This window comes from Trichosurus vulpecula, chromosome 3 (assembly GCF_011100635.1).
Source record: "Trichosurus vulpecula isolate mTriVul1 chromosome 3, mTriVul1.pri, whole genome shotgun sequence".
Taxonomy (NCBI): domain Eukaryota; kingdom Metazoa; phylum Chordata; class Mammalia; order Diprotodontia; family Phalangeridae; genus Trichosurus; species Trichosurus vulpecula.
This window is the reverse complement of record NC_050575.1, coordinates 70,604,675-70,626,592: the sequence shown is the minus strand read 5'-3', so window position 1 is coordinate 70,626,592 and position 21,918 is coordinate 70,604,675. Positions and strand designations below refer to the sequence as shown.

The 21,918-nt window shown below is 39.0% G+C and overlaps 1 protein-coding gene and 1 pseudogene across 1 annotated transcript; both read right to left on the bottom strand.

The window, feature by feature from the left end:
• Nucleotides 1-1,125: 1,125 nt before the first annotated feature.
• On the bottom strand, nt 1,126-1,756 carry LOC118844292 (annotated as a pseudogene).
• A 13,092-nt stretch (nt 1,757-14,848) lies between these two features.
• LOC118842093 (60S ribosomal protein L12-like) lies at nt 14,849-19,940 on the bottom strand. Its single transcript, XM_036749740.1, has 2 exons — nt 19,902-19,940; nt 14,849-15,409 (listed from the first exon to the last, which is right to left on the bottom strand). Exons 1-2 carry the CDS (start codon nt 19,938-19,940, stop codon nt 14,849-14,851), a joined length of 600 nt encoding a protein of 199 aa, XP_036605635.1.
• Between the last annotated feature and the right edge of the window lie 1,978 nt (nt 19,941-21,918).

Here is a 21,918-nt window from a genome sequence, read left to right as displayed (position 1 = left end):
TAATTTTGAGTTCCAGTTTTTCTCCCCTCCTTCCCCCCTCCCTCCCCAAGACGGCATGGAATCTCATATAACTACCATGAATAACTTCCCATTGAATTAATTTACACACTAGTCAAGTTGCGGAGAAGAATTATGACCAATGGAATGAGTCACGAGAAAAAAGAAACAGAACCAAAACGAAAAAAAAAACAACAACCCAAAAACAAAAACAAAAGAGAAGAGAAAAAGGCAAGCATGAAGTGTTCCTCAATCTGCATTCAAACTTCATAGTTCTTTCTCTGGATGTAGATAGCATTCTCCATCGTGAGTCCTTTGGGGTTGTGCCTGCACCTTGTGTTGCTGAGAAGAGCGAAGTCTGTCAGGGTTGGTCCTCACGGAATCCATATATCTGTGGTTGTGTGCAGTGTTCTCCTGGCTCTGCTCTGCTCACTCAGCATTATGTCGTGTAGGTTTTTCCAGGTTGTTATGAAGTCCGTATCATCCCCATTTCTTATGGCACAATAGTATTCCATTACCTTCATATACCACAGATTGTTCAGCCATTCCCCAATTGATGGGCATCCCTTTGATTTCCAATTCTTGGCTACCACAAAAAGAGCCACTATAAATATTCTTGTACATATGGGTCCTTTTCCCGCTTGTGTGATTTCTTTGGGATACAACCCTAGAAGTGGTATTGCTGGGTCAAAGGGTATGAACATTCCTGTGGCCCTTTGGGCATAGTTCCAAATTACTGTCCAAAATGGCTGAATCATCTCACAACTCCACTAGCAATGCAACAATGTATTGTGGTGCTTTTCTATTGCCTTTTGTGTACTTTCTTCTCTCCTTGCAACAATACCCTTGCACTAATTAGGTCTTCATTGCACTGCCTGTATTTTCTACACGTTTTCCAAATTAACAATTACATAATCCTTCGGGTTTGATAAAGTGTTGAAATGCAAGTATTATTATCTCCATTTTTTACATATGGGAGAAACTGAGATTCAGAGAGGTTGTGATATACAATTTTAATGTGGGGCTGAAGCTTATTTGAATTTGCTTTATGCTTATGTGGAGTTGGTGAAATCTTTTTTTTTAAACGATTTGGGGATTTAGTCCATTGGAAAGTGTCCAAGTTAGAGTTTATTTGCCCTTTCTGGCTTTGATTTTTCTCAGGTAGAACTCAAGCTCTTTGCCCTCGAGCACGTAGCTGGCTGCTCTGCCTCACTGGTGATGCAGGCAAGGACTTTGCCTTGCTGGAACTGTTCCTCCAGAAGTGGGCTGATCTTGGCATTCTTCTGCTCCTCGTATTTCTTCTGGATCTTCTTTGGCCGCTTTTTATTTAAAATTTCTTCCCCCTCAGGAGTCAGCTTCGCTCCCTTCTTCCACCCCAAGGGCAGCACATAGTGGGACTCATCCTACTGGCGTTATGGAGTACTATCGATGAGCACGATGCAATGCTTCACCAGCGTCGTGGTCCTGACCAGCTCATTGTTGGATGCATTGTAGACCACATCAATGATCCTTGTTTTCCAGGTACAGCACTCGGAGCCCCAGGAGAAGTTGCCCACGTCCAGCCTCAGCGCCCGGTGCTTTTTGTTGCCTCCTCGGACTCGCATGTTGCGGATACCGTGGGGCCCGATGTTGGTGTTGTCCCGCGGCCGGCCCAGCTCATACTTGCGCTTCTTGTGGTAGGGATGGCACTTGCCTGCCACCCCTCCCCCCCCCCCGCCCCTTTGCGGCACTTGTGCCAGTTGTCCCGGGAGATCCCCATGGTCGGCGAGAGCTGCAAAGAGCGAGTTGGTGAAATGTTGGTGGAAGGGAGATCCTTCTTTTACTTGCTTCCAGCTTCCAGCTTCCAGAGAGCACACACTGGGTTCCAGGTGTGGTCTTTGCATAGCTGGTAAGGATGAAACCAAGAATTCCTCAGTAGATAAGTGATCAAAGGATAGAAACAAGTAATTCTCAAATGAAGAAAAGCAAAATTGCCAACAACTATTTTTAACAGGCTCAGAGTCACTAATAGTAAGAGAAATGCAAATTCAAGCAACTCTGGGGGATCACCCCATACTTATCAAATAGGCCAAGAAATGGTGGTGTTGATCCATCATTTCAGTATTGTCTTGATGCTTTGTGACCCCATTTGGGGTTTTCTTGGCAAAGATACTGGAGTCGTTTGTCATTTCCTTTTCCAGCTTATTTTACAGATAAGGTAACTGAGACAAATAGGGTTAAGAGGCTCTCCCAGAGTCACACAACTAGTAAGTGTCTGAGGCCAGATTTGAACTGAGGAAGATGAGTCTTCCTGACTTCAGGCCCAGCACTCTTTCCATTGTGCCACCTAGTGCCCTTGCCAAGATGTTAGAACATGGGAAACTCAATGTGGATGGGGTGGGGTTTGGGTAGAATGAAATAGGGAAGAAAAAGGAACACTGTTCCTAACTAGTGGAGGATTCAACTTTTCTTCTCTTCTCAAGGAGTTTATATTCAATTGGGAAGAGGAAAAGTAACAGCTTCTCAATGATCATACTATTGAATTTATCTCCAAAGATCGAGAAAGCACTTGGCTTATGAAAACAGTCATAGCAGCATTATTTGTAATTAGTAAGAAATTGGAAACAAACTGTGTACCTGACTGGGGAATGGCTGGACAAATTGTGGTATTGTTTCAACAATCTGGCTAGCAGCTTCTTAGGGGGTGTAAGACCCATCCACAGCCAGCACCCAGAAAGCTGCCAACAGCACAGGTTCTTTTGATCTGCTTAACTAAGGAAAGCAAGGTGAAGGGGTTGATGAGCTTACTTTAATTCAGCACACAAATATCATTCACTTAGTTCAGGGGAAGAGACCAGCACACTGAACTTCAGGACAAATTACAAACAAATTACAAACATCAACAGACAGACCCAATACAATTCATAGTTACCAACATCTAGGTTCAGCCCGGGAGCTCAGAACAAGGGCTGGCCCAGAGTCATGTGCCACCACTGCTGTAGGTAGGAGCTCCAAGGAAGAGGAGGCCAACCCCTGGTTTTATATCTTTTTCAGCATCAGGGGTGAGTCACACATGCGATTCACCCATGTGACCTAGAATCGTCACAAAGAGGTGACTTAAACCCACGTGGTCTAAAAGCCTCTGCTGTCCCAGACATGTAAACTAGGCCCTCCCTGGAGTTAGCCCCACCTTGGGCCCCACCTTAGTTGCCAATCCACACCCACATAGGTTTTACACCTAATAGGGATTTGGGCCTGGGGCTTAGCACTTAGTAAGACTCAATGAAATACACTGAATTACTCAAAGCAAACAAAAGCCAAACTCTTCAAGGGCACTTGTTGAACTAAGTGCTAAGGAGCCCATTTTGCTTACCAACACAGGTATATGAATGTAATGGAAAATACTGCACCAAAAAGAATATATGAAGAGTGTGAAGAATTTGAACATATATGATCATGCTTTGTATGAAGAGAAGATGCATGAACAGAGCAGAACCAAAAGAATAATATACACAATATACCAGGAAAGTGAAGATGGCTCTAAATAGCCACAAAATAGGTAAAAAGTTAATACTCACATAAAATATATTTACCTTCTTTCTTTTCTCAAATGGAAAAAGACTAAAGAGAAAATTTATTGCCAGTCAAAACCACGCCCTCTTTGTTATTTCACGTAACTATTTTCAGGGATTGTAGATTATAGGAGATACATTTGAAAGTACAGTGGGGATCTGTATGATATGCCAAAGCAGAGTTTTTTGATAATTTTTTTTAAGTATGAAAGCTATGATGTGAACCCAGATCACCTGAGTTCCGTTCTAGCACTCTTTGGACTACAGTCTCCTTTGTCCTAGTTTGTGACTTTTTCTGACCTTTATTTCTGCATCAAACCTTACCTGTCTGGTATGCTATTCCCACAAGGTCTTCCATGTTCTAGAAACAAATCTAATGAACTATTTCCTAATAATGAGGAATAATAGCTTAATAAATTGTAACTACCCAAGAATCAGTTTATATTTTAACAAGAACTTTTAAAGACAACAAGGGGATAAAGCTAAGTTCTATGCTGTTTGAGGGCAGAGATATTTTTTACTATGTAGCTTAGAACTCTGTTCCCTGTAAGGACACTTACATGATTTGTTGGTGATGGTAAGGATAATCATAATAATGAATAAAAGAAAGCTACATTTAACTTTTTCCTTCAAAAACTTTAAAAAATTCTAAATCTAGTAGCCATCAAAGTAAAGAAAATAAAACGATCGTACTTGAAACTCCAAATTATGTTTTGTTAAGAAAATACATGTGGGCATCTAGGTGATGCTGTGGACAGAACACACTAGACTTGGAGTCAGGTAGATCTGAGTTCAAATCCAGCCTCAGATAACTTATTAGCTGTGTGATCCTGGGCAAGTTACTTAAACCTTATTTGCCTCAGTTCCTCACCTATAAAATGGGGACATACAGGAGAAAAAAATGGCAAACCACTCCAGTATCTTTGCCAAGAAAACCCCATGGACAAAAGTCCATGGGGTTGCATAGAGTTGGACATGACTGAAGGACTGAACAATGATAACAAAGAAAACACATATATTAACTTTAACAAAAATAGCCAAAATGTCCTGTTGATTTTATATCTCCTTTGGATCTTTTTTTCCCTGTGAATTATTTTCCTTTGGATTTTGTTACTGTTATTGCTGCTATTTTTTAATAGTCAGATCCAGTTATGTAGAGTTGTTTTGCTTCTTCCTTTACCCTGCATCACTTAATATAAGTTTCCCCTTGTTTCTCTGAATACTTCATATTTGTTATTCCTTATGGCTCAATAACATTCCATTCCATTGGTATGCCATTTGTTTAGTAATTTATTAATTGTAAGAAGTACATGTTTCCAGGTTTTGGTATTATGAAAAAAGCTCATAAGAATATTTTGTACTACCTCCCGCTTTGCCCTCCTCCAACTCTTAATAATACCTTCGGGCACATAGTGATAGAATCACTGAGTCAAAGGTTATGAATAGTTTTATATGTACTCAATTTTTTTCCCAGCATCCATTTTGATAAAAAAACAAAACAAAACCAAACTACAGTCCACATTGATCACTCATTCACTCACTCACCCACTGCAACATTTATTGAGTGTTCAAAGCACAAGAAAATTATTGGCTTGAATTTCTGAGAGCCTAATAGGAATTCCTAGGAATTCAGGCTTAAGCAATTGGGACTTTGTAATCCATCAGACAGGAGTGGAACTGGTATTTACCTTAGCTGTGTCTGTGAAAATAGGGTTCCCTAGATGGCAGCTGGAAAGCAGGGACTAGCATGAGCTCCCCTCCAAGTCCCTCCAAAAACCTATAAAAATGACTCTGAACCAATTCTAGAACTGCAGAACCCACAAAATAGCAGAGGGAAGCAGGGCTCTAGCCCAGGACAGCCTGGATGGTCTCTGGGTAAGGTCTATCCCACACAGAGCTGGGAGTGGAGGGAGCAGAGCCCAGCATGGGTGGCATGGACCAAACAGACCAGGAGCCGGGTGGAGTGTGCCCTAGCACCCTGAATCAGTGAGCTGCAGCAGTTACCAGACTTCTCAACCCACAAACACCAAAGAAAACAGAGAAGGTTAGTGGGAAAAGCTGCTGGGGACAGAGTGAAAGAAGGAGTTCACGGTTTGGCCACTGCCCTGGGGGCAGCGGAGGTGGGGCAGCTACAGAACTACAGCTGCAGTTGCTTCCAGCCCCAGGCCCACCTGGTGGGAGGAATTAAGTGGCAGATCAGAGCAGGAGTGCAGAGCCTGCTGAAGATCTAAGTCCAGTCCAGGTTGGGGGTTCTTGGGGAAGGAGGAGTGCTGGTGTGGCAGAGCTGGCGCATCCCCCCAAGCTTGGAACATAGAACTCTTTACTCTACAAGCAGTCATACCCCGCTGAAAAACTCAAGGGTCAAGTAAGTAGGCTGGGAACAGGGCCAGGCAGTGAAAACGCACCCAGATTCAGTCTCAGACTTTGGAATCTTTCTTTGGTGACAAGACCAAAACATACAGCCAGAAGAAGTCAACAAAATCAAAGAGCCTACAACAAAAGCCCCCAAGAAAAGCATGAACTGGTCTCAGTCCATGGAAGAGCTCCAAAAGGATTTGGAAAAGCAAGTTAGAGAAGTAGAGGAAACATTGGGAAAAGAAATGAGAGTGATATGGGAAAACCACGAAAAACAAGTCAATGACTTGCTAAAGGAGACCCAAAAAATACTGAAGAAAATAACACCTTAAAAAATAGACTAACTCAAATGGCAAAAGAGCTCCAAAAAGCCAATGAAGAGAAGAATGCCTTGAAAGGCAGAATTAGCCAAGTGGAAAAGGAGGTCCAAAAGACCACTGAAGAAAATACTACCTTAAAAATGAGATTGGAGCAAGTGGAAGCTAGCGACTTTATGAGAAATCAAGATATTATAAAACAGATCCAAAGGAATGAAAAATGGAAGACAATGTGAAATATCTCATTGGAAAAACCACTGACCTGGAAAATAGATCCAGGAGAGAGAATTTAAAAATTATTGGACTACCTGAAAGCCATGATCAAAAAAAGAGCCTAGATATCATCTTTCAAGAAATTATCAAGGAGAACTGCCCTGATATTCTAGAGCCAGAGTGTAAAATAGAAATTGAAAGAATTCACCGATCGCCTCCTCAAATAGATCCCAAAAAGAAATCTCCTAGGAATATTGTTGCCAAATTCCAGAGCTCCCAGATCAAGGAGAAAATACTGTAAGCAGCCAAAAAGAAACAATTTGAGTATTGTGGAAACACAATCAGAATAATCCAAGATCTAGCAGCTTCTACATTAAGAGATCGAAGGGCTTGGAATGCGATATTCTGGAGGTCAATGGAGCTAGGATTAAAACCAAGAATCACCTACCCAGCAAAACTGAGTATCATGCTCCAAGGCAAAATATGGACTTTCAATAAAATAGAGGACTTTCAAGCTTTCTCAGTGAAAAGACCAGAGCTGAATAGAAAATTTGATGTTCAAACACAAGAATTAAGAGAAGCATGAAAAGGTAATCAAGAAAAAGAACAAGAAAAAGAAATTGCAAGGGACTTACTAAAGATGAACTGTTTTGTTTACATTCCTACATGGAAAGATGATGTGTATGATTCATGAGACCTCAGTATTAGGGTAGCTGAAGGGAATGTGCATATATATATATATACATATATGTTTATGTACATATGTATTTGTGTGTATATGTATGTGTGTGTATATGTATATATATATATATATACACACATACATATGGGGGAGAGAGAGAGAGAGAGAGAGAGAGAGAGAGAGAGAGAGAGAGAGAGAGAGAGAGGGCACAGGGTGAGTTGAAGATGAAGGGATGATATCTAAAGGAAATAAAATCAAATTAAGGGATGAGAGAGGAATATATTGAGAGAGGGAGAAAGGGAGAGATAGAATGGGTTAAATTATCTCGCATAAAAGTGGCAAGAAAAAGCAGTTCTGTAGGAAGAGAAGAGAAGGCAGGTGAGGGGGAATGAGTGAATCTTGCTCTCATCAGATTTGACCTGAGGAGGGAATACCATACACACTCAATTGGGTATCTTACCCCACAGGAAAGAAGGAGGAAGAAGATAAAAAAAGGGGGATGATAGAAGGAAGGGCAGATGGGGGAGGAGGTAATCAAAAACAAACACTTTCAAAAACGGACAGGGTGAAGGGAGAAAATCCAATAAAGGGGGATAGGTTAGGAAGGAGCAAAATATAGTTAGTCTTTCACAACATGAGTATTGTGGAAGGGTTTTACATAAAGATACACATGTGGCCTATGTTGAATTGCTTGACTTCTTAGGGAGGGTGGGTGGGAAGGGAAGAGGGGAGAGAATTTGGAACTCAAAGTTTTAGAAACAGATGTTCAAAAACAAAAAAAAGTTTTTGCATGCAACTAGAAAATAAGATACACAGGCAATAGGGTATAGAAATTTATCTTGCCCTACAAGAAAGGAAGGGAAAAGGGGATGGGAGGGGAGTGGGGTGACAGAGGGGAGGGCTGACTGGGGAACAGGGCAACCAGAATATCCGTCATCTTGGAGTGGGGGGAGGGTAGAAATAGGGAGAAAATTTGTAGTTCAAACTCTTGTGAAAATCAATGCTGAAAACTAAATATATTAAATAAAAATTAAAAAAAAAGGAAATAGGGTTCCCTAAGCTAACTAATCATGTAAATAAGAAAGCATGAGAGCGTATTTAAGTTATTATTTTTCACTTAATGGTATTTTATTTTTTTTCCAATTGCAAGAAAAGATAGTTTTCAACATTCATTTTTGTAAGATTTTTGAGTTCCAAATTTTTTTCCTTCCCTCACTTCCCTTCCCCCTTTGCCAAGACACAAGCAATCTGATATAGGTTATACATATACAGTCATGTTAAACATATTTCACATTAGTCATGTTGTGAAAGAAGAATCAGAACAAAAGGGGAAAAACATGAGAAAGAAAAAACAAAAAAACAAACAAAAAAGTGAAAATAGTATGCTTTGATCTGCATTCAGACTTAATAGTTCTTTCTCTGGATGTGGATAGCATTTTCCATCATGAGTTTTCCAGAATTGTGTTGCTGAGAAGAGCTAATTCTATCATAGTTGATCATCGCACAATGTTGCTGTTACTGTGTACAATGTTCTTCTGGTTCTGCTCACTTAACTCAGCATCAGTTCATGTAAGTCTTTACAGGTTTTTCTGAAATCTGCCTACTCATTATTTCTTATAGCACAATAGTATTCCATTACATTCATATACCACAACTTGTTCAGCCATTCCCCAAGTGATGGGCATCCCCTCAATTTCCAGTTCTTTGCCACTACAAAAAGAGTGAGCATATTTAAGTTATTAGAAAGAATAAACACTGCCGTATTTTATCAGAATGCTCTACACAGTGAAGTAGGTGCATAAAAAATGTCTGTTGAACTGAGTACTCCAGAAGCAACAACTGCAGTTTGGAAATTGGGATGCTATTAATAAATCATTTGCAATAAAGAAGACCCCAGAGACCTTTACTTGCCAACAATGTGTTCAAGTGACTGTATGTACTTAGAAGCATAGTATCTTGGAACTAGAAGCAATCTTAGGATGATCCAATAAATTTTCAGAGGCCTGAACTGCCTGTTCCCCTCCCCAGAAGGACAAACAATCAGTCAGTATTTGGATCAGAATTTTTAAGAAGCCTGCTTTCCTCACTACTGCAGCTGGGACTGCCTGTAAACTCTCTGAGAGCAAGGGCTACGTCTTCCTCAGAGCCTGGTACACAGGGATAGGGACCCAGACTTCATTTGTGATTTCACTGGTGTAGGGAACTCTCTGGTGAGGACACACCCTCTACCTTCTCTTCAATTTATGGTATTAGAGAGCTGGTTGGAGCACAAAAGTTAAATGTCTTGCTCAAGATCACATGTTTAGTGTACATCAGAGTAATGACTTAAGAACCTGTCTTCTTGGCTTTGAGGCCAGCTCTCTATCCATTACACCATGCATGTAGTGACGATTTGGCATTGAAGTCAGAATTATGGTGACATTTGTTGGGAACTATATGTTATGGTAGATTGGCAACTGCTGAGGTAAATTGTGTGATGGCAAGGTTGAGCTATTTGAAGGTTCCTTTTGATCCTGGCTCAATTGAGCTAGATCCTGCTACCTATCTTTTGACTTATCATTTTCCAGTGGCCTTTAAACTATAAACTGTAGTCTTTCAAAAAAATTCTGTGATTTAAACTTTTCACTAGTTTATATTGCCTCTCATTCCTAGAAGATCACAAAATCTTTCATGGAATCATTGGCTTAAGAGGTCATAGTTTATCTAGTCATCTAATCTTAGTGGTCATATAGTCTAATACTTGTCTGAGTCATGAATCCAGATTAATTAGATTAGATGGGAGGAATTTGCAAGAGACTGGGAGAAGAGGTACAATGTGTGAGAGAGTAAAACAAGATAGCCACAAGACCCTAGAAACTGATGGAACGACCATTTGATGAGTTTGTTAGTAGGGTTGAAGGCATCCCTTAAAAGATTGGTATGACTGCTGCTAAGCGAAAAGGAATTGGCTCCAATGGAGAGGCTGTAGTTACTTCTGGTGCTTGTTTTTGTTGACTACTTGAAGAACTCTCTTGAAGGGGATTTCTTTTCCTCACTTCCATTGTGAGTCCCTATTCCTTTTTTTTCCTTACTAAGGAATCAATATTTTCATGAGGAAATACATCTCTACACAGCTGCCAGTAGTTAATCCATTTAAAATTACAAATATGATAAGTGTATTGTAAAATGATAGTGTAAAATTCTTAACGTACAGATAAAGATCTAACACTTCATATGTGAACCCAGAGGTTAAATTGAATTTTTAAGAATTAATTTTGTTAATTCAGAACTTAATGAACACCAAATAAAATGGGCATCTCTATACAGCAGAACAGAAAAATAGTATGTGAAAGCTTATTATGTATGGCTTGCTTTAAAAAAATTAATCAATTCAACATGAAACTTTCAGAACTTTCCTGCATATCTATTGTTCTTTCTAGCCTTCTTTCTGTTCTCTTATGTGTATTTAAAAATGCTTCAATGATTTTATTTTCTTTTTGTTCTTTTTTTTTTGCTACCCTTTTACTACTTCCTCCATTTGTCTCTCACATCCCACACTTGAAAAAAAAAAGAAAAAAAGAAAAACTGTTGTAACAAATATGTGTAGATACAAAACAAATTCCTAGGTTGCTTGTCTCTACAAATGTATGTCTTATTCTGCATCTTGAACTCATCATCTCTCCATTAGAAGGTGAGTAGCCTGTGTTATCATTGGATCTTTGGAATTGTGGTTGTTTATTTCATTGATTGGAGTATTTAAGTCTTTCAAAGTTGTTTTTCTTTATAACATTGTTAATGTTCAGTGACCAATTATGATTCCAAATGATTGATAACAAAACATACTGCCCATTTCCTGACAGATAGGTAATAGGCTCAAGATGCAGAATGAGACATTAAACAAAATGAAACAAAACATGGCTAATGTGATGATTTGTTTTGCATGACGATGCGTATTTGTTATATGGATTTGTTTTACCTTTCTTCTCTTTTTTTTCAATGGGAAGGAGGAGGTAGGAGGAAGAGAAAATGAATGCTAACTTGTTAATGAAAACAAAATAAATTTTTTTAAAAATGTTGTTATTCTCCTAGTTTTGCCCACTTTACTCCACATCATTTCCTGCAAATCTTCCCAGAGTTCTTTAAATTGTTCTTTTGTTCATTTCTAGAGGTCAAATTGAACCAATTGAGAAAGGCGACAATAATACATACCTTGATCTCTTCAAGTCAAGACAAATTGAGCATAAAATTTTCAAGCAGAAAGCTGTGGCTGAATACATTTAAGCTGAATCAAGGCCTAATAGCCTATAATCAAAACTCAATGGAAAGAACATGATTAGAGCAATTAACAATTATGCAATATCAGTCTTAATGTATGCTTTTTGACTTATAAATTGGGCCATAGTAGATCTGGAAAGTATCCTAACAAAAACACATACAATATTAATGAAACAATCTAAGCCAGCTGTAGAGATTAATATTTCCTTGCCGAAAAGGAGGAAGAAGATTGATAGATGATCTCAGAGCATATAATTAAATAGTAGGTCAAATATCTATAGAAATACATTTGGCATAAGGAGACATGGCTTCACGGAGTAGTAGTAAAGGCTGATGAGAGGTACATGCCATTGGATTTGTCAAATATAACTGAAAGGAATTTACCTCCTGATGGAGCCTATAAAACATCTAAGATCCAAGAGTGGAATCGAAAGGCCTTCCTGGGGCAACGCTCACATAGTTATGTCAGCAAAGAAATGTTGAGCAAATCATACAAATTTGTTTATGTAAATGAAGGAGTTTATGATGGTCATTCAGGACCAGGTAATTGCCACCAGATATTACAGATAGGTTATCCTTAAAGAGCTCAGAATTAATGAGCTTAATTAATTAATTAGTTAATGCAGATTATGCAAGAAAATGGCAGATGCTATGCAACATAGTATTTCAGGTTATAAAAATTTAGCACCTGTCAAATACCTAGCAAGGCACATGTTGGTGGTGAAAATTACACATCAAAAACTCACTATCTTTTACAAATGGAGACACCAAATTCCCATACTACAAATGCTGATGTCAAAACATCATTGAGAGTTTAGCAAACAAACTGTATAGGCACCATATAGCTGTATTATCACAGAATCTTCCCTCTCCCAAAACAACCCAACTTGACCACAATCAACTGGATTTGACATTGATCCATAAAATTTAAAAACATTTTACTAGATATCACCACACCTAATCATCAAAATCTTCAAGCTACATGAATGAAGCTTCCCAAAGCTTTCAAAATGGAATCAAAAAGAAATTAAAACCATGTAGGAAAAAACCAAACCAAAACAACAATGTGGCTGAGGTACATATCACACTTGCTATCTTGTCTGCTGCTGGAGTTATCTCAAAGAAGCTGGTAGGCTTACAGCTACAGAAGATGAATTTACATCCTAATACTTTTATATAATTATAAAAAACTGCTATTTTATCTTTCTGTGCAAAAAAATAGCCTGCAGATCATTAAATATGAAAGAATAATGGCAGTTTTATTACTTGTCCCAGTACTGTTTGTATCTGAACTCCATCAGAAAAGAAGAGAACAAGATGAACAGTGACAACAACAACAACAAGAATACCAGTCTTGATCCACATGTTTGAAACAGGAAAATGGATGACAATAGATTCAAAAAACATCCAGACGAAAACCCATACAATAAGTAACAGAACAGGGGGCCTATCATCTCAAGGCAACTATAGAAAGATAAACACTTCCTTGTCAAACAAGGAAGAAGGGAGTTGTTAAATGTACTTAGATCACACTATAAACAGGTTTAAAACAAACTGAAATAGCCATCCCTCACAGAGCAATAGTAAAGGCTGAAATAGATATGTGCCTTTGGATTTGTCCAATGTAAACAAAAATGTTCTACGTTTGAATGCAACTAGTGAAACTGTTAAGATCAAAGAGCAAAATCAAAGGGCCTTCATGGGTGACGGACACGTGAGCTCAATTAACAATATGTCAACAAGCATTGAAATGGCCGAATCATGTTGAGTTGTTTGTAGAACTGAAGGAGCTTCTGATAGAAATGTAAGACCACGTTATTGCCATGAGGAACCACAGAAAAGTTATCTATCTTTAAAAAGCCTAGACTTTTTCATCAATGCAGACTATACAAGGAAGCAGTAGAAACTGTGTAACATAGAAGAGCAGTGTGTGAAAACTTGATACATACATAACATCTAGCAAGACAAGATCTGGTGACGCTGTCTTATGTAAGACAACTAGGTGGCCCAGTGGTTAGGGTGCCACACCTGGAGTCAGGAAGACCTGAGTTAAAATCTGACCTCAGACACTAGCTGCGTGAACTTGGGCAAGTCACTTAATCTCTGTTTGCCTCAGTTTCCTGAACTGTAAAATGGGGATAATAATAGCACCTATCTGTCAGGGCTGTTGTGAGGATCAAACAAGATAATATTTGTAAAGTTCTTACCATAATGCCTGGCACACTGCAAACATGATTTGTTAGTTATTATTATTAATTAATAGACAGCAAATCCCCTTATTACAGATATAGATCTTAAAATAGCCTCATGAATTCAACAGATAAATTATACTAGAATCAGAACATTATCACAAAGTTATTGTTTGTAATTACCCAGAGATAAAACTGACCCCAAAAATGAAGAACGATACTTAAAAATAGATGTCACCATACAAAATCCTCATAATTTTCAAATTACATGAATTGAAAAACTCTTAAAATATAGAGACCCAGTGGAAAAAAATCAAAATCACATGGGAACAAGATGAAGTACGTAACATCCTTATGATCATATTCACTGCTGGAGTTGTCCCAAAGATGCTTTCAACGAGCTTAGAGAAGATGAGCTTACATCCCTAAACTTTTACTTAATTCCTAAAAGCAGTTAGTTATTTTACATGCCTCCACAATAATCTATAGAGCATCAAACACAAAAGAATAATAGGTCAGCAACATATCCTAGGAGTCCATCAAACTAAGATGAAGACAAGATAATAGGAATAATAAAAATAATAATGATATGATAATAAATCACATAACTTTTCAGTGTTTGTGAGTTTAGTGAAAAGAGTTGGTTTTGAGTCTTGACCCTATCACTTGCCATTTACATGACCTTGTACATGTCCCTGGGCCTCAGTTTCCTCATCTGCAAAATGGTTGGTTTTAAACGATCTCTAAGATGTCTTCCAGGTTTAACATCCTGTGACTATTGACATGATCTCTGTACTTTCTTGCAGTAGCTTCCCCACTCTTGTATTTTGTATTTACTCTACCTGGACCACCCTAATTTCATTGCTCCTCAAAATCCCACCCTCCTTTATTGCTCAGCTCAAATGCCACCTCCTCCATGAAGACTTGCTAGATTTCCCTCCCAAACACTATGCTATCTCTCTCTCTCAATACTGAATTCCCAGAGTGCTTTGTATCTCTTCTGTGACATTTGCCAGTGCTACTTTATTTGTTTTTCATTATTTGTGTACTTAACCTAATTTCTAAACGCTAATTTCCATGCAGCCCGGGACTGTGTTTCACTCACCCTTATAATATCTTTTTATTTTTGTGTCTAATCTAGACATACGGACTAGCTTGCTGTTCCTCACACATGCCATTCTATCTTTCATCTCTGTGCTTTTGTCCCCTATGGTGGAATTGCTCTTTTTCTTTCTTTCTTTTTTTTTTTGTCAAATGTTAAATTTATTGCAATAGTTTCTTTTGTAGCTTTTAACTTGCTGGGCATTCCACAGCACCACTATTGATGTCATCAATGACATCATGAGGGTGTTTGCCATCAATGTTGCAGCCCACAGACTGGGCTGTTCCAAGTATCTCTTTAATGGTTCCAGAGAGATCTCTTGCCAAAGATCGGTGCCTCATCTGTTGAGTAATGTTGACAATCTCATCAAAACTGATGTTTCCATTGTGTTTAATATTTTTCTGCTTCTTTCTGTCCCGAGGAGGTTCCTTTAGGGCTTTGATGATCAAGGTTGAGGCAGAAGGCACAACCTCAATCTGGGCCTGTCTGTTCTGAATGGTAAGTTTCACTGTAATTCTTAGCCCTTTCCAGTCACCAGTTGCTTTGGCAATGTCATCACCAATCTTTTTGGGAGACAAACCCAAGGGACCAATTTTGGGGGCCAGAGCTGATGTGGCACCAACTTCACCACCTGTGCACCTTAAAAACACAACTTTAATTTCATTAGGGTCAAACTTGGGCAGGATGGTGGCGACGAAGGTGGTGGCTTGGCCTGGACGCTGCGGGGTAGCTGCCGGTGTCGGATGAACCTGGATTCAGGACAATCGAAAGAAGTTGCCCCTTCACCACCATGAACTGGGAGCCAAGAAGCAAATTGCTCTTTTTCTTCACCTCTGTCTTTTAGACTTCTTGTCTTCTTTCGAGACTCAACTCAGATAAAATTTTCTCTAGGAGACCTTTCCCAGTTTCTTCTCCCCTCCATCTGCTGAAACCTTTACCTTCTAAGGTTATCTTCCATCTATCCTAAATATTTTGCGTGTACCTAGTTATTTACATGTTGGTTCCCCCCATTAAAATGTGAGCACCCCAGGGGGAGGGAATGTTTTTTGCCTTTCTTTGTATCCCTAGTGCTTAGTACAGTGCCTGGTTCATAATAAATGCTTGTAGATTAATGGATTGATTAACTCCCAATAATAAAAGTTTGTTGAATTAAATTGAATTATCTCATGATCTTCCTTTGAAACTTGTGAGGAAGGCAGAACAGCTTCTAGTCCCCATCTGGCAGATAAGAGAACGGACATAAGGGTAAAAGCATTCTCAAGGTCATGAAGCTTATTAATAAGTAAGCAAGAAAGACAGGTTTCCTGATCTTTGATCCAACATGCTTTCTGTAAAAACCACTGCTCTCTCTCGGAGCTTGGCTTGTTCAACTATTCCTTTTTGAGGGGTAGGGAGCTCCCTGGATTTAGGTTGCTTCTCTTCATCCACACAGGCAGAAAGTTTCTTCCACGCTAAGGAAGCTAAGAAGCAATGGCGGGAGCCCTGCTGCTGAGTGCTAAGACTGTCTTAGAGAAGGAAGTGGCTGTCATGGGTGAAGAATGTTTTCATAGTAAGCAGGTCATCTAGGGAGAGTAAAACTGGGCACCTTTGACTGCAGACCACTAGGCTCTCCGTTGCGCCAATGAGGCCCCGCTGGAGCGTTCCCTAGGTAACAGTAGCGGAGGCTAAACAGATTTATGGGTGGGGTTAGCACTAAGTGAGCACATTTTGTATCCATCCATCTATTCCTACAGTGTTGGTTTACACCACAGACCCACCAGGAGATAAATGGATAAATATGATCCATGGAAAGAAAAATATCTCCCCACCTCTTAGCCTCTGGTGTGCTGAGTTCCTAGAAACACAGCCTATGCTTCCTGTTCTTTGAAAAGAGGAGAGAAACAAAGAGCAGACTTGCCCAGGTGGACTTTCATTATCTAAATGGTTTCTGGAAAAATGGACTTCACTTCCCACCTCCACCCCCACCCTCTTTCTCCATGACCACACAGACCTTCGTTGGAAGAAGGAAAACTTCCATTGCACAATGTACTCGCTGTTACTGAATGACTATAAATGTGTTCAATGTACAAAGCATGGTATAAAATGTTTTTCTTATTCCTGACCTCTAAGTGTTTGCTACCACTACCACTACTTACTTTCATATAAGGTTTACAATCTAAATTGACATAATACACATATTACATGTTACTATAAATGAAATCCAACAGGTCAATCGAAGAAGTGTTTATTGAATGCTTGTTTATGCAAGGCATTGTGTTAGGGATACAAAGGAAAAAAAGAAATAATCTATTCCTTCGAGGAGCTAACATGCTACTAGAAGAAAAGGGCAGGGAAGTGGGGAGGGGGAGATTACAGCACAAACACAAGAAAACACAAAATAATTTTTGAGAGTAAGAATGTTAATAACTGGGAGAATCGGGAAAGGGTTTATGAAAGAGGCTGCATAATGTAGCTATAGAACACTGGTCTTGGAATAAGAAAAGATCTGAGTTAAAATTCAGCCTCGGACATTTCCTAACTGTGTGACCCAGGGCAAGTCACTTAACTTCTGCTCATCTCAGTTTTCTCAACTGTAAAACGAGAGGGTCCCTCCCAACTCTAATTCTTTGATCATGAGGTGGCGCTTCAGCTGAGTTTTGAAGGAAGGATTGCATGAGGCAAGGAGAGGAGATGGGAGGGCATTTCAGACACAGGAGATCACTAGAGTAAAGGGACAGAAGCAAGAGAGAAGGGAATGTCATGTAATGGCAACAGTAGTAGGCCAGCTTACCTGGGACAGAGTATGGGCATAAGGGAATACTGTTAAATAAAGCTGGCATGGTAGGTGGGGGCTGGGATAGCGAGGGCTTTCTGTGCTGGCTGAGGAATTTATAGTTTATCTTAAGAACAATTCGAAGCCATTTTTGAGTGTGGAAATGATATGGTCATTTCTGTGTTTTAGGAATATCAGTTTGGCAGCTACATAGATAATGGATTGGAAAGAGAAGAGACTGCAGTCGGGGAGACTAATTAGGAGGCTCTTAGGATAGTTTGGGGGCCTGGGGATGAGGGCCTAAACTAGGATGAAACTACATGAGTAGAGAGAAAGGAATGAGTCTAACCATGATGCGACCACATTTGAAAATGAATTGTATATCCAAGTAAATGTTGTTCCCTTCAAGGTGGTAAACTTGGGTAGGGCTTTACATTTATTCCAATATTGCTCACAATATTTCAGAACCCTTTGGGAACTGACTTCCCATTTTTCATTAAAAATATCAATCTTGTTGGCTTAGGGGAGGAGGCCTTAGCCTTTTCTGTGTCATGGAACCCCCTTTGGTGGTCTGGGGGAAACCTATGGATCCCTTCTCAGAATAATGCTTTTTTAATACAAAAAATAAAATACATAGGATCACAAAGGAATGAAATACAGTTATCAAAATGTTAAAAACAACAGCATGAACCCCACATTAAGAATCCCTGCTCAAGGCCCATTCTTCATATAAATGTAAGAGATAAAATCCCTTTTTTTTTCTATTGGAACAAAGAGTTTGGACTTACATTTGATTTCCCATTTCCTTTTTTTTCCTCATGGAGCTGGGTAGGGTAGTCACTGAAAGTCGGGGGGTTTTGAGGAATGCATATCCAGAGGTCCTGAGAACAATTCTGTCTTTAATCATCGTACTAAGAACTTCAGATCCTATTTTAAAGGAGTCCCAAAGGAAACGAGCTTCTCAACTCAGCCACAAGCTTTGCCTTTTGCTCCTTCTGTGGTTTTCAATTCTAAAAGGAATTATGATCTGACGGGTACAGACAGGGTTCTTTCTAAAAGAACAATGAAGGATTGGCCATATCTCAGGGAGGAGATTCTTCTGCCAGTGCAAACCACAGATTAGCTATCAGGCCTGTGGTAAATTCTCTTAGCTGTTCCACAGTCAACAGAATACATATAGTACATTATACCAGTGCACGTAATTTGTATAAGTAGTTTTAGGAAACCACAGGCAGGGAGGGCCTAGCTCAGGGTTTAATTGTTCCTGCTTTGACCTTTAGAGCAAGGAGGTTATTAAGACTATAGGATCTGAATGGAGAGTGAGGTCAGAGAAGTGAGCAGACTCTGGCTGTCCATCAGGGACACTAGACATGGACAGGCACATTTCTTTTCAGGTACCAAAGCCCCTTATCATTACATTGCAACTGGGACCTTTGAAAATAGAGAAGGCAAGCCAGATTTATTGGAATATGTTTAAATCATAGATTCAGAATGGAAGGAAGGAAGATGGAACCTCAGAGATCATTTAAAAGAAATGTTTTTACATAGTGCTTTATGGTTTATGAAACGCTTTCTTCATGAAAATACTATCATCTTCATTTTTACGTTGGAGGAAATTGAGGCTCAGTAAAGTTTAATAACTTAGTCAAGGTCGTACAGCTAGGGGCTATCACCGAGGGAATTGTTTGTTGCAATTGATCTTCATTCAGTTGACTTGTAGTGTTGTTTTCATTTTTATTACTATAATCATTTTGTATTAGTATTCTTTTTGTACTTCAATATGCATCAGCTGCTAATAGTGGAATAATATGTCATCACATTCAGAGACCACAATTTATTGGCCCATTCACCCGAGAGATGAATATCCACTTAATTTCCATTTTTTGTTATTGCAAAAGTGGTAATGATTATATCTCAATTTCTATCATTTCTATCTCTATCATCTCTATTTCTATACCTATGCCTATATAGACATAGACATACACATAAATATACACACATATGACACATATATGTATATTTGTGCCTAGGTGTGTGTACATGTATACACGTATATATATATAATGCACATACACACATAGGTGTATATATAACATATACATACAATATATAATATATAATAATATATATAAAATATAGGGGAATGTGTATATGTGTGTGTATATATGCACATATGTACATATATCCATACACATACATACACACACACACCCCTGTATTACATACACACACACACACACACCCCTGTATTACATACACACACACACACACACACAATATTAGGAAGTCTTAAGGTTTTTGTGTGCATGGGCAACTTTGGTAGTAACCTATAGTTCCTCAGAATAATGTTTTTTAAATGCATAAAGTAAAATCCATTTCTTTCTTTCTGCTACTGACATCCTTGGGGGTATATGACCAGTAACACAACTACTGGGAAAAGATTATGAACAATTTTAGTGATTTTTCTTGCATGATTCCAAATTACTTACCAGAAAGGTTGTACCAATCCACAACTTTGTCAGCAACATTTCAGTTCTTTATTTTAGTTTTTTTAGTCTTCCTTCATGAACCTTTCCAACACTAATCCAGAATTTTTTCTACTACTCCATAGTGCTGTCCCACCACTAGCTAGAGGGAAAACCAGGACACTGGGTTGAGATCATAGAAGGATAGATTTTGATTAAATATATATACATATTTTAAAAAACTATCTTATTTTATGATAATAATAGGAAACCTTTTCATAGTGCTCTAAAGTCTTCAAGGTACTTTACACACATTGTCTCACTTGTTTTTGACATACTTCTGTGAAGAAGGACATCTAAGCAGTATTATTCTAACTTTACAGATGAGGATGTGCCATTAAAAAAATTCCCAAGTTCACATAAAAAAGAACTGAGAATTTTTGTGGATTGTAAGCTCAACCTCAGCCAATAGTGAGATATGGCATCTCACAAGGGTGATATGATCTTGGGGTACATTGAGAAAAGAATAATGTCAGAATGAGAGTGGTTATAGTCCCATTGTACTCAGCCCTGAACAGACCACACCTGGAGAAATGTGTTCCTTAAGGATATGTAATAACAATTTAGATTTGAAGATCTTTCCCATTCATTAATAGGCCATGTGGCCTGATTACATCACAGGAAGCCTAGGTCACATGTGGTGGGAGGAGCTTGCTGAGAGTAAAAGGAAAGTGTGTCACAGGAAATGGGGAGAGAGCAGTTGGAACTGAAGGAAAGAGCAGACTTGCTATCAGTGCTGTGAGTGAATTTGTGGGAAGGCTCCAGCAAGGGGGTGGATGGTTTTGGGATGGCAAGGCTCCATGCTGTGATATTGTGTTTTAAGTTCCTTGCTGTTATGATAAAGTGGGCTTACTAGTTTGGGGAGTTGGTTGCTTCTTGGATGGGCTGGACTTATTGGGTATGGGATTTGGTTCTTTGGTGTCTGAATAAATGTTTTACTTCTTCTACCTTCTATATGGAGAGTGTCTCATATTTTGCGATACAGAACTACATAGGCATATTCATGATTATCGTTGATGTTGTGTTTATTGCCTTGCTGATATGGGGTACCACATTTTAAGAAAGACACTGAAAAGCTAGAGAACACTGAGAAGAAGGTGATCAAGACCGGACAGGAGAGAACTGGAGGCCATTACATATGAAAGGAAATGGAGGATGTTTAGTCTGGAGAAGAGGAGACTTAAAGGAAACATGATCATTGTCTTCAAGTATTTGAAAGGTTGTCATGTGGAAAAAAGATTGGGCTAACTCTGCTTAGCCAGAGAAGGGAGAATTGATAACAAAATAAAAGTTGCACAGGAGGGTTTCAGCTTGATGGGAATAATGTATTAATAGTTAAAGTTTTCTGAAAATTGGAAAGATTGCCTCAGTAGAACAGGTTCTCTCCTTCACTAAAAGTGTGTGGCAAAAGGCCAGATGACCACTTAAGGGTCGTATTGTAAAGAGAATTCTGTTTTTTTGGAGGGGGGAAGGCAGGGCAATTTGGGTTAAGTGATTTGCCCAAGGCCACATAGCTAGCAAGTGTGTCAAATGTCAGGCCGGATTTGAACTCAGGTCCTCCTGACTCGAGGGCCAGTGCTCTACTCACTGCACCACCTAGATGTCCCGAGAATTCTTGCTAAGAAATGGGTTGCAGATTTTAGCTAAAGGTAATGAAGAATTAATTTCCTAACAAAACTGTTAATTCAATTCTATTTCACACACTTTAAAAGTACCTATTATGACAAGACACTATATTACGTGCTGGAGACAGAAATAAAAAACGTTCCTGCCTACAAGAGGCTTACATTCTCCTGAGTGGGGCAAATATGACATTTGAGCAGATAAGTATGATAAAAGATAGGTATTTATGGAAGATGAAGGAGAGATCAAATTATTCTAGGATATTTGAGAAGAGAACTCTATTAACTGGAAGAATCAGGGAAGGCTACATAGAAAAAGTGGCTTCTGAGCTGAGTTTTGAAAGAAGAGATTCTGAAAG